Here is a 14,174-nt window from a genome sequence, read left to right as displayed (position 1 = left end):
ACATATATCTGTGATACGATAATATGAGGACAACTCACAGCATGTCTGAAGATCAATAAATCGTCATAATTTTTGCCAAATACTATAGCATTTGCTTTTCTGAACAGAACACGCAAGCTGAAGGGAAGAGTCAGAATTCTCAAGATAATGCAGAAATTATTTTCAGGATTTTTTTTTCTAAATCAATTTTGTAATAAAATGCAACTTTTTTATATGTACAGTTCAATGAGTTGTGACCACTGTCTACCATTGTAACCAACACCACAATCAAGACATATGAAATTCCCGTCACCCTCTAATGCTTCCCTGGAGCCCCTTTGCTTTCAGTTCTACTCCTACCCCCAGTCCAGGCAAGCAGTGATTGACTTTGTCACTATTGATTGGTTTTGCCTGTTCTAGAATTTCATGAAATCACACAGTATCTTCTCTTTGGTATCTGGTTTCTCTGGCTCAGCATAATGTTTATGAGATTTGCCCATGTTACATATATCAGATAGGATTTACACAATTTATTTATTTATTCACCTATTGATGGACATTTGGATTGTTTCCAGTTTTACTGCTGATATGGTTTGACTGTGTTCCCACCCAAATCTCACCTTGACTTGTAATAATCCCACCGTGTCAAGGGCGGGACAAGGTGAACATAAATGAATCATGGGGGTAGGTTCCCCCATACTGTTCTCATGGCAGTGAATAAGTCTCACGAGATCTGATGGTTTTACAAATGAGATTCTCCTGCACAAGCTCTCTTTGCCTGTTGCCATGTGCGATGCAACTTTGCTCCTCATTCACCTTCCGCCATGATTGCGGGGCTTCCCCAGCCATGTGGAACTGTGAGTTAACCTCTTTCCTTTACAAATTACCCAGTCTCAGATATGTCTTTATTAGCAGTATGAGAACAGACTAATACAATTGCTGAGTAGTGTCGTATCATATGGATGAAATACAGATATACCACAAATTGTTCATTTATTCGCTTATAGATGGATATTGTATTTCCATTCTTTTGCTATCATAAACTAGGCTGCTATGAATATTTTTTATTAACTTCCTGTTGGCTGGGTGTGGTGGCTTACATCTGTAATCTGAACACTTTTGGAGGCCAAGGTGGGAGGATTACTTGAGCTCAAAAATTTGAGATTAGCCTGGGCAACAAAGTAAGACCCTGTCTCTATCCAAAAAAAAAAAGAAAATTGTTTAAATTAGCCAGGTGTAGTGGCATGTACCTCTGGTCCTAGCTATATAGGAGGCTGAAGCAGGAGGATAGCTTGGGCCCAGGAGGTCGAGCCTACAGTGAGCCATGTTTTTACCACTGCACTCCAGCCTGGGTGACACAGCGAGACCCTGTCTTAAAAAAAAAAAAAAAAACGATTGTAGACATATTATTATTTCATTTATCTTGGGTAAATAACCTAAGAATGGAATAGCTAGATTTCATGATAAGGGTATATTTAAGTTTTTATGAAAGTGCCAAACAGTGGTCGTCCCATTTTATACTCTCATTAGCACTGCACCAGAGTTCTAGTTGTTCCATACACTTGTCAGCTTTTGGCACTGTTAATCTTACATTTTAGCCATGATATTTAGCTGGGCATGTAGTGTTGCATTACTATATTTTAAACTTGCATTTTCCTAATGAGATGGACATTTAAGATGTGTTTTAAGGTGAGAAGAAATGACAACTGGACTCAGGAGCAAAGAAGGAAGGTTAATGGGTAGAGTTACCATATATTCTGGTGTGTGAAGGACAGTCTTGGTTTACACTTAGTACTCTGGTGTAATACTGCATTAGTCAGCTCAGCTGCCATAACACAACACCATAGTCTAGGTGGCTTAAACAACAGAAATTTATTTCTCATGGCTCTGGAATTGGCCAAGTTCAAGATCAAGGTGCCCGTCAATTCAGTTCCCCAATAAAAGTTTTCTTTCTTGTTTGGAGACAGCTGCCTCCTCTCTGTGTCCTCACATGTCAGAAAGTGAAGAAGCAAGCTCTCTCATGTTTCTTCTTATGAGGGCAATAATCCCTTCATGAGGGCCACCCTCATGACCTCATCCTAACTTAATTACCTCACAAAGGTCCCACCTCCAAATACCATCACATTGGAAGATAGGGCTTCAACATGTGAATTGGGAGGACACAGCTCACCTCATAGCCTTGTCATGGCAAGGCTTTGAATTAAGTTTTGCTGTTCAATGTGTGATGTAATCCATCTCTTCCCAAAGCCTTTAGTAAATGTACATCTCTCATCAACTTTTAAGGTTGGATTTGTTTTTATAAGTCTGGTCCCAAGAGCAGCTTGCCCAACAAGACCCTTTGACATTCATGCTACAATTAATGTAGGCTTCTATTATATTAAAAAGTATGCCCTACTATTAAGAATGATATAATGAACTTTGGAGACTAAGAGGGGGAAGGTTGGGAGTAGGTGAAGGATAAAAGATTACAAATTGGGTACAGTGTACACTGCTTGGGTGGCAATGTACTAAAATCTCAGAAATCACTGCTAAAGAATTTATCCCTGTAACCGAAAACTACATGTACCCAAAAAATCATTGAAATAAAAAGTATGCACTACTCTATGCTTCATATTATTGAACCATTAGCTTTCTTCTAGATACAGTCTGGTATTTTGGTTTGAAGAATGAAGTTTACAGCATAAATTGTGATGCAAATTTCAAAAAATAATATTATAAATGAAAATATATAATATCAAGTCTGGGCTAATTTGAAAATAAATTTGAACATTTATCCTCTCATAGGTTTCTATAACGTTTTCTTTTGACCCTTTGCAAATTGAAAGAATCATACTCCATAATCAGGTATGAGTTTATTCATGAAAGCAAAATAAAAGTTGAACCAAGGATTCTGTCCATTCCTGAGACCAAATCCAAGTAAACATGTTTTTTTGACTTTTTTCCCATTCCTCTTTCATTCTGATAAAAATGATATCATCAGAATGTAATCATTTCAATTTCATATTATCTCTTCCTCATTATAATGAGGTTCACAAGATAATGCCCTGCCCCAAGCATTGTATCTGATACCACTTAATGATTGTTTGAAAATGGGTGAAAGAATGCATGCACACCTGAAATTTACTTCCTAAGTCTGACCACCTTTTCACTACCTAACCTTTCGAATGGTTTCAGTCTTGTGTGGCTTCCTTTGGCATTTTTTAAATATGTACATAAACACAAGATATTGTGTGAAGCACCATGGATAATAGAAAGTTACAAAAGTTCAAGACATAATCCCAGCCCTTGAGAAACTTAGACTTTAGTATAGGAAAATAAAAACCACACACACACACACACACACACAAAGGCATGTACATGAAGAGCTATGACATGAAGCAGAAAGTGGTAAGTACCCCGTGAGTGAGATAAACTACTGCAGCTTGACAGCATTGAGAGTCCTTGTAAGCAGGGCTTTACTCTGCCAAGAGAACTATGCATGCAAGAATTAATAGCCAAGTGAGGGATAAAGTCATGCTTTTATTAACAGCTGAGCCAGTGCCCATTAATACCACCCTCTGGTTGGGGAGAAGAAAAACTGATCTCTGGGAGTGGTGTTGAAAAACACAAGGCTTATGCTTCGAAGTTGAAGCAAACCTTGCTATTCTCAACCTCTAACCCCTTAATCTGAAAAGCCAGTGCTAAATCCAGGTTTTGTTTTGTTTTGTTTTGTTTTTAATCAACTGTACAGACCCAAGATCTAAAACACACTTAAATAATGGTGGATTCACTCTGTAGGGAGATGACTTGCCTGTAACTAAATGAAAACAGAAAATTGAAAATCATCCACCTCACCTAAGGACAGGGAAAAAAATGTAGACAAGAGGATTGCCCACCCTAAGAAGATAAATAATTCCTTGTTCCATCACAGAATAGGAAGAGAATTCAGCTAAGGAAGCCGTAAATGTTCAAGGTTGTGTCCCCACACATAGTGAATCATGGCCAGTGAATTTACCAAGCAGATGATAATGTCTTTTCTGTTAGAGGGAAACTAGACAAGGGAAAGAAGATTATGCAAAGGGAAGGCAAGTATCATTACATGAATGTGCTTTGCACAATATTTGTACCATAATGTGCTCCTCAAGTTAACATTCTTTGAATCAAGTGTTTTCTTGTAAAACATGGAATATTTTACCCATCAGTAGAAGACTGAATGCACCAATGGTACCACTATTTTCCATCTTCCTGTATCCATGTCATTTGGTGGACTCTTATCACCGACTTTCTGGTCTTGAGCATGACATTTGTGTTAGCCAATGGGTCAATAGCAAACTTGATGCAAACAAAGACTTGAAAAAGTACTTGAATATTTCCAGCTTTTCCCTTGAGCTCCTCAATTGCCTGAGAACGTGTCCAGACTATCCTGCTGGAGGATGAGACACACAGAGCAGAGCTAGTTACCCAGCCAAGGCCATCCTAGACCAACCAACAGTCAGAAGACCACTAGACATGTGATAGCCTTAGCCAAGACCATAACTGCCCAGCCAAGCACAGCCAAGATCAGCAAAACTCCCCAGGCAACCCACAGATTTATGAGGAATAATAAAAGCTTACTGTTTTAAGTCACTAAGTTTGGGGGTTCTTTAATATGGAAATAGTTAATTGACATATCCCTCTTGGAGATTCCCATATATAACTACGATCTTCCAAACTTATTTTACCATGGAGCATTTTAAGAGTATGATTCCACAGACAATACTCCAGGGAAATACTAGATTTTTTAAAAATGTAATAATAGAAATGCTCCACAGTGCCAATTTTAGAGATATAATAAAGACAATGTGGATTTGATGACTGAATGTTTTGGGGAAGAAGAGGAAGTAAAACCAATAACATGTGTTTAAAATCCTAAACACTTGAGAGGACTGTGGTATTAATGACAGAATTAGGCAATTCAGGAAGAGTGGGTTTAAGGGAAAAAAGTTGTGATGCAGTTTGAGATATCAAGCCTGAAGGAAATGCACTACCTCCAGGAAGTGAGATCCTGTAAGCCTTAGAAAAGCACAAATGATGCCAAAGGAGAGGTTGGATTGTCCTGTAGATTCTAAATGGTGAACACCTGACCTGTGAAAGGAGACCATGCAGAGGATGAGAATCAAGGACTAATTAAGGCACCTCACATAGGTGTAATACAGGTGGCCACAATATGCAGAGGCCAAAAGTGGGAAAATGACTTCTCAAGTCCAATAGCAGAGTTGAGTCTGTAACTCAGACTTTTGATTTCTTGGTCACTTTACCGCACTGCTCATGAGTCATTTAGCCACTAATTAGATATTGGCTCACTGGAGGGCAGCCAACCAAGATGGTAACCTAATTGAAATCATATTGCGTGAAGAACACTTAAAATCATTGAACTTGAAGAAAGGGAGGTAAAGTTGGTGGGTGTGGCGGAGGCTGAAAATTGCCTTTGGATATCTGAAAGGCTCTTGCATGTGGAAAACAGAGCAGAAATAGTCACTGTTGCTCAGAGAATTATTCTAATGCCATGTGAAGCCATGACCCCCTTCCCTAGGAGCAGTCCAGCAGAAGTGGTGTGGCCATCTGCCAAGAATGTGCAGATGGATCAGGAATAGAGTGAGAGAGTGAATTAAAACACTCTCAAGTCTTATTCCAAATCTCTGATCCTACAGTCTACAAACAGATCCTTTCTAGTCTCCTTTTCTAGTTTTGACTATCTGCAATAAGTTGACCTGCTACCCTAAATCACCAAGGAAGTATAAAGAAGCCTTCAGATTTGCTCACCATGGCCAAAACCTATGAAAAGTGACTCAGAGACTACAAACTCAGAGACATGACTTCCGTGTCTCCAGTACTCCACAGTGACAAGCACATGGTGGGCATCTGTGTGCCATCTGACAATTGGGAAAAAGCTCTGCACCTCCTGAGTGACTTCCCTTTGAAGTTGGGTTGGATCATTTTCTACCACGCTGATTAAAAGCATTTCAGTTGAGCTCCAATCTCCAAACATTAGAAATGTATACAAAGGGATGGGGTTTTCAAGCAAGGTTCATTTCTCCTTGATCTCTTCCTCAATGTCTTCACATGTTTGATAGAACTCACCAAACACTGTATTATAAAATCCAGGTGAAGCCACCTGGGTTTCAGGATATAATTTGAAACCTGGATACTGCATGCAGGCAAAGGAATAGAAATAACGTTAACACACAAAGCCTACTACATGAAAAACATGAAAAATGCTCAAGCCTTATAATTGCATTCAGATAGGAAAGTGTTTGCTCCCTCTAGCCATTTAGAACATCTTTCAGAAGTAATCTGTACTCATCTCAAATACCCATCTTAGCAATGAATACTAAGGAAAATACATAGTTTAAGCATATTTTCTTCATTTGACATGAATGTGTTTTCACCAACACTTGAGAGCTTGGATTGCTGGAACCAAAGAGCCTAGGTCAAATTCCAGATTTGTTTCTTACCTTCTGTGTGACGTTGAGCTGGTCACTTAACCTGTCTGTATTTCACATTCTCCATTGGTAAAATAAGGATAATGTTGGTATCTACTTCATAGACTTGTTGACAGCATATGATGGGTTTGTACATTTATAGAGCACTAAAATAGTGCCTAGTACATAGTTAATGCTCAATGAATGTTTGTAATTATTGTTACTGTTGCTTTGAAATCACAGAAGGATAAAAGGCTTTGACCCATTTTTAAAAGGTTTGTGGAATGAAGGGAGCTGCATTTCTAGTGGAAATGCTCCAAATACCTGAGGAGGAAACAAAGCGTATGAAGTAGGACCTTCTGTACCTCTGTTCTGAGCAGTTCAAAGCCAGTAAGAAAAGCATGTGGCTCAGTGAATGGCAGTTAGTAGGAAAATTAGCTCTTGGTCAGCATTAACAAGACATTTACTCTATTTCCACTGAGAAGCAGCCTGGAACAGTCAATGTCAGAACACACAGTAAAGCAAACATTTAGGCAAGTGGAGTTTATAGTAGTAAATGCTATGGAGAGTATTTAACTTGTATTAATAACTTGGAGTTTATAATTTCCTTTACGCTCTGCTTTGAAAGTTGTTCATGAAAATCTAATAGTAACTCATTGGATAATTTTCTTAATAAATGCATACATTTTTAAAAGATGGAGAGTAAATTTTGTTTTTGTTTTCAACATCTATTTCTCTCACTAATCTTTCCATGATTTTCAGTTTACTCAGCCTATTAGCACACAACTTATAAAGCTGAAATTTGTACAAGTACTCACAACTGGCATTTAGCTGGATCATCTTTGCAAGGGCAAGAAAGTAGGCATTTATGGTTAACATAAAAATAGCTATCAAAGGGCAAAAAGTTTCAGTTATATATGATGAATAAGTCCTAGATATTTATCATACAGCATAGTATCTATAGTTAACAATACTTATTGTATGCTTAAACATTTGCTAAGAGAATAGATATTATATTAAGTGTTCTTATGACAAAATAATAATAATAAATAAGGAGGGAGAAAAATTTTGGGGGGGCAGATGGATATATAGGTGGCATTGGTTGTGGTTTCACTGGTGTATATTTATCTCCAAAATCATCGAGTTGTACACATTAAATACGTATAGCATATTGTATGCCATTATACTGCAATATTGTGTTCTATAAAACAGCTATCATTGGTTGAGCATTTATTATTGGGTTGGGACCTTTTCTCCATTCTTTAAATATAATATTTTACTTAATAGTCCAAGAAGCTTTCAAAGTGCTTGTATTAGAGCAACTGACACTAGCTAACTCTGACAAATATATCCCAAAACTCCATGGAGAGACACAATGTAAGTGTGTATACTATTCAGGAAGATTCAATGCAGCCGAGCAACTGTACTAGGCAGCAGACCACTGAGGGATCCCCCAGGGTTCAGCCTTCCTTCTATTACTGGGCTCTGCCTCTTCTGAGTCATTTGCTTCCAGCCATATGGAGAGAAGAGGGAGAAAGAATGTGGAGTAGACACATCAGCTCTTGATTACCTCAGCCCAGAAGTACCCACCCCATGACTTCTGCTCACGTCCCATTGACCAAAAATCAATCATACAGTCAACCACAATGCAAAGGATGCTGGGAAATGTAGAGGAATACGTAAGCATCGGTAAGCATCAAAAGTATCTGCCATAGTTTACTCCCTGGTTACCAAGAATCAATGTCCTCTTCTCTTTCCAAACACAAAACATCCCGACTGCCCCCGCCACCGGCCCCACTCCACCCCCCCAAGAGTAAGCAACCTCTAATCCAACCTGCTCACTGCATTCAGCACCTCCGAGGTGATCTGGACTTCTGGGGCATGTGGAGTTATCTGCATAACTCTGGGTGTGGCCATCTCTTGATTCAGTGACCTGTGAATTAGAAAGGAAGTGATCTATGAATGAAACATACAAGTTCTCTCTCTCTCTCTCTCTCACACACACACACACACACACACAAGTACATACTGTGTTAATCTGTTTTCATGCTGCTGATAAAGACATACCCAAGGCTGGGTGATTTTTAAGGAAAAAGAAATTTAATGGATCCACGGTTCCACATGACTGGGGAGGCTTCACAATCATGGTGGAAGGCAAAAGGCCTGTCTTACATGGCAGCAGACAAGACAGAATGAGAATCAAGTGAAAGAGAGAAAAAAAAAAGAAAAAAAAAACAGAAACAAAAATAAAAAGAGAATCAAGCAAAAGGGGTTTCCCCTTACAAAACCATCAGATCTCATGAGACTTATTCACTACCATGAGAACAGTATGGGAGAACCACCCCCATGATTCAATTATCTCCCACCTGGTCCCTTCCACAACACATGAGGTTTATGGGAACTACAATTCAAGATGAGATTTGGTTACAAACCATCTCTCTCTCTCTCTCTTATACACACACACACACACACACACACACACACACACACACACAATGTAATAGCAATAAGAGAACCATAACATAAAATCTAATTTGGAAAAGGAAAGAATGGGAAACACATAGCAGCCACTGATGCCCAGGCTGGCCAGGCCAACATAGTAAAGGCTCACTGCCTTGTGTGTGGAGTTGGTTCTTGGCCGTGGTTCTGCTCTCCAGGGAATATTACTTTGTCCATCAAAGGAGTATTTCTCTGTGGCCACCAGTTCTTCCTTCTGAGAGGCTCCCCTTGCCCATTCTCCTTGGCCACCTCAGAGGTGGGTTTCTGGGAGCTTTCCCTCCATGCAGGCCTATAGCCAGCCTTGTCTGCCAGTGGGAGAAGTTGTTCCCAACCTTTAGAGACATTTGTAGTACAAGATTACAGGCTTTTTTGTTTTTAGCAATATACGTCCCTCAAAAAATTGGTAGGCTACTACAAGTCATCAAATGTAGGTACTCTTTCCCGATTCCCTCTTATTTCTGTTTATAAATTAGCTATTTCTTTCCTGAGTTCATCTCATTCTTGAAACACTTTGCCAAATGCACTCAAAAGTACCCAACCCACACAACTAACATTCTCTCCCCAACCTTTTCCTTTAGAGCTACACGGTTACTTAGCATATATTGCCTTACAAACTGTCATAGGTGTCAGTTTCACCAAATGTTTAGCTACTGCCAAACATGGAACTTCATCTTTCCAACCTTTGATATCAGTTCCCTTGACACTCACAATGAGGCCAATGCCGCCATGTTTAGGTTTTTGTCAGAGCAGCATCCCATGCCTATTATCAGTTTTGAAATGGGTCAGGAAAAGCTAGGCTAGTTGCTGTCATGAACATCCCTAAATCTCAGTGACTCCTCAATAGGTCTTGCTAAGTACCTGATGCGCAGCGAAGTGCTTAATTCATATTTGTTGTATACAATTATGTGAATAGGTTGTTTTTACTTATTGGCATTTAATCTATCTCAACTAAGGAAACCAAAGTTCAAAGAAAGTAATACATCCATAGTCATGTAACTGGAATGTGGTAAATCTAGGATCTGAGTTCAGGTCTATGACACTACACGTGCTGGTGCCTGCAAATCTCTCCTCAGCGGAAGTTAGAGTGAAAAGAGACTCCATCTTTTCTCTGCATTCACAGCAAATAACACCTAAAACTTGAAGGTTTCCTTGTAGTTTTCAATCCTCTCTTTCTTTGCACTATTAAAATCAGAGGTATTATCCTCTGCCCATTGCATAATAGTTATTTTAGGTGACTCAGAAAACATAGCGGAAAAGAAGCTATAGTTTTTGAAATAATGAATGAAGTTTGTTTCCTGAAACTTGTTTGCATAACTTTGCACGGTGAACATATTTAATAGATTATGTCCATGTCAGTATTTCTATTATCTACTAATTGGTCTGTTTATTTAACTGATGTTTTCAATTCATTTAGGAGACTTTAATACATCATAACTATTCATTAATGTATGCCTGGCAAAGGTATGTATTGTCCTATGTTTACTTCTATACAAGCTTTGACATATTAACCATCTCTAATGGGAACATGTATGCAAACCAAAATTGTCAAAATGGTTGGTGTGAACATACGCAATACTTTATTTATTCAGTATTTTGTGAGCACCTGTTATCTATCAGGTACTAAGCAAGATCTGTTTTGAGATATACTATCAAATATTTTTCATATCACCATTTTCAGTTGATCACACTATAAGTTGGCTATAATTTGAATTCACAAATGCTCGTGTGTGTGTGTGTGTGTGTGTGTGTTTTAGTGGCAGTTGATGGAAAGCAATACAAATGATAACATTTGTAACATTAGTTACAGATCAAATGTCAGAAGATTTATTCAGCCACAGACAGACACTGCAAAGTAAGCGTCTTCTCTAGTTCATGATTCGTATGTAAGATAAAGTTTAAAATAAGACCAATGCAAACATCATTTTAGGCAGTTTTCCCTTTTGTGAAAACAAAATCGCATATAATAATTTAGATTTTTCACACAGATAAATTAGGCACAAATTGCATGGAAATAACTCTGTTAGCAAACGTGATGTTTAAACATAATTTCACCAGCATCATTTTTCCATAAGTTGGGGCATAAACTTTCCTGTGTACTCTTTTTGCTTCCAGTGACATGATACTATTTGGTCTTTAGGCATCACTTTAAAAGGCAGAGCAACTAGAAGTAACATGGTAAGAAGAGCTATGAATAAAAGAGAGAAAGAGAACTGTTTAGATACCTGAGACCCCTGCTTTTCATTCGCCACAGTCTGGGGTTTGCAGAAGAACACTACCCACTCCTACTTGTTCTTAACTAGTGTATATATTAAGCTCTTTGAAATGTGAGTATTATGGGAAGGATCGCAGTTGCTTTAAATTATAGAAGTTGGCAAGTGCCTGGGAGAAGGAGTGGGAGGTTGTTTAAACTGAGAAAGACAGTTGCAAAACTTTGTACAACAGCATGAGCTCCAAGCTTCAAATGCATTCTCATGCTCAGTCGAGCACTTATTTTTCATCAACTTATTTTTTGTGTTGTTTTGGAGCAGCTTCGAATAATAAACACATATTTCTGCTTTAAATTTTTAATGGTGACTACATTCATGGGACAACCAAAGCAAGAAAGCCTCATGTTTTGGGGGAAAGTCTGATATCTGCAATGTCCAGACAAGGTAAGCTACCATTTTCACTGCAGTTTTTCTCTTTTTACCTCCTGTTCGGCCTTCATCAAAACATTTACTGGGAGAACTTAAGAAAGCTCCTTGTAAAGAAATGGGGGAACTTGTAAAAAGTATGTCAACAAATGATAAATCAGAGGTTAGAAAACCTCCGCAGGAGAGCGTTCTCCTACTTTCTATTCTGCTTGACGCATGAACCTCTTTAACTATCTTTCACTATATAAAAAACGCCATTTGTTTCAGAAAATGTAAGCAGAGTCTTCAAAATCTCCAATCTGATGAACTTAGCATTTGTCAGTGTGGTGACAGTCTAACTGATTGCCAAGGTCAGTTTATCTATGTTTTCTTATCCCGTTATGTGCAACTCAACTTCCGGAGCTGTGATTCTCCTGTTAACTTGGAAATGTTTCCCAAGGAAGATTTTAATATCATTGCAAAAATTCTCCTAAGTGCAGTTACTATGGCTTCTTATTAACTTGTTTTGCAGAATATGTTTTTAAAAGTTAAATAAATCATTTGTCTTTTCCTTTGTAACTGACACGGGAGGATGTTACAGATATTATATATCCTGGGAGAATGAAACAGTTCAACCCAACATTCATTAATTCAAGTCACAGTCGGCTGACAATGTTATCTAAATAGGGTGACTTTGCCTTCTCGATTGTGCCTCATACACAGGTAGGGAGAAGCGAGGATAAGATGTTTTTTTATTTTTCTGTGCATTGGTCACATGAGAAGTATCTTGTGGGTTGAGGTGGAAGGGCATATAAATATGTGATCTGTTGTTCCATTTTCCCTGAGAATATCTCTGTTATCAGTGTTCCCATCTTTCTGAGGCACAATTCCAGGTGCAAAAAACTAGATTGTCACAGAAATCTGCACATTCTTCCAGCAGGCGGAGATTTTATCACAGCTCCACATTCATTCCTTCACGCACACATGCGTGCTCACAGGCAAAGGTTATAAAACCCTGCGGATTTGACAGAGCTTGAGTGGTTTGGGACATTTAGGTGACCTCAGGCTGCAAAACCCACTGGTACAGAAATATTAGCAAGGTTAATTTCTCACCCATTAGGCCTAGGTGAGCAATGTGAGCACTGCCTGGGACCCTGCTCTTGGGCTGAGAGGGCTCTGCCTTCCTGCTACATCAGTTCTTTCTCTGTTTCTGGATTATTTTTTTCCTTCTGTGTCAAATTCTAGTTACATAAAGTGGACTGTTGTGGCTTCCTCTGCCTCATGGTCTCAATGATAAGAAAGCGATTTAGGTAAGAAGGACACTATAGAAAACCAAGACGTCAGCTTGATCGGCTCCTTGCAAAGTGATCAGGAGACACCATCAGTTGCCTCTCTCCACCCATAGTTAGTGCGGCGAGTGACCCGCAATGCCAATTCCTTATCTTTCTCTTTCCCAAATCTTCTGTTCTCCTTTTCCCCTCCACTTCTATCTACACCAGCCCATAGAACATTAAGAGAGGGAGTAGTGGGTTGGACACGCAATATTACTGTCTCCTTCCCGGTCCTCTCGGCCCATCCCCAGGCCAGTCGGGGAAGCCCCCACCCTATTTGGAGTGGGGTCTCCGGGGCCCCACCCATGACCTCATCGCAGGCAGCTTGAGAGCTGGGATGGCCAGCGTTTGCATGGCGCCTGAGCGCACCCTGGGGACGGGTGCGGCAGAGAAATGCACAGTGTGGCATGACGTGACTGCTGAGAAGCCGGAGCGCGAACTTCCTCACCGGCTCACATGGAGGCTGGCGGCATCTCTGGAAGCCAGGCCCGCCAGGCCCCACCCCTGAGCCCCAGAAGGCCCCAAAGAGGACAAAAACAAAAAGGCTATTAGGGTTGCTAATGAAGCCCAAGCCAGGTGACTCATCGAAGGCGCAGTCACTGGGGGGCTTTGTAATGAAACCTGGACAGAGCCCTGGAAAGGACAGGTCAGGGTTGTCCCATAAAGGGCGCTGATGAGAGAGGCCCACAGTGACCTAATCGCACCTCCTCGCCTCCGAGAGGCTGGGAGAGAAAGGCAGCGTCTGCAAGGGACAAGAGCGTTAACCAAAGAACTGCCGGGAGTGTGGCAGCCACGCTGTGTTAGCTTTGGGTGTGAGCCAGGCTTAGTCCACGTTTCGGGCCACAAGTTTGTGAACCTGGACCTGAAATGCCCCAAGGTTAGGGATCAATGGCTGATGGGCTAGAAAAAGAGATCATAGTAATTCAATAAACCTTAACCGACTGTCCACTCTGTGCCAGATACTTTACCAAGACTGTTTGAACGTGTCCTTGACAAAGACAGACCAAACATTAAAAACAGCACAGGAAAGATGGCAGGAACACAGAGGGGCTTTGCAAATCAGCCTGCTGAAATCAAAGAAAGCGTCCCACAAAGCTGTACTTGAACTAGACCTTGAAAGATGAGTAAAATATCATGAGAGAGCCAAGAGGGCCAGGGGTTCCCAGGCAGAGCCCGGCAGGCAAAGGCACAGAGGTGCAAAGACCATGGATGCACCCATAAGCCAAGTAACTTGGGCCTGGTGGGGCTTTATTCCCCCAAGTGTCTTGCAATGAACAGCACTTTCATGGGTTATTATTATAACGGGAGGATAA

General features: G+C 40.1%; 1 protein-coding gene and 1 long non-coding RNA gene across 2 annotated transcripts in view; one reads left to right on the top strand and one right to left on the bottom strand.

Moving 5' to 3' along the window:
- LOC115895679 overlaps positions 1-14,174 on the bottom strand; it is a 157,320-nt gene that overhangs the window by 86,987 nt on the left and 56,159 nt on the right. Inside the window, exon 3 of the long non-coding RNA XR_004055830.1 lies at positions 8,254-8,352. This is a non-coding gene — a long non-coding RNA (uncharacterized LOC115895679). The remainder of the gene's footprint in view (positions 1-8,253; positions 8,353-14,174) is intronic.
- Positions 11,338-14,174, top strand: part of C1QTNF7 (C1q and TNF related 7) — a 107,074-nt gene continuing 104,237 nt past the window's right edge. The window contains exon 1 of the mRNA XM_010358112.2: positions 11,338-11,569. Within this exon, the coding sequence (XP_010356414.1) occupies positions 11,557-11,569 (13 nt within the window). The 5' untranslated portion in view covers positions 11,338-11,556. The remainder of the gene's footprint in view (positions 11,570-14,174) is intronic.

The sequence above is a fragment of the Rhinopithecus roxellana genome, chromosome 2, assembly GCF_007565055.1.
Source record: "Rhinopithecus roxellana isolate Shanxi Qingling chromosome 2, ASM756505v1, whole genome shotgun sequence".
NCBI classification, from domain to species: domain Eukaryota; kingdom Metazoa; phylum Chordata; class Mammalia; order Primates; family Cercopithecidae; genus Rhinopithecus; species Rhinopithecus roxellana.
This window is presented reverse-complemented; position numbering and strand designations above follow the sequence as displayed.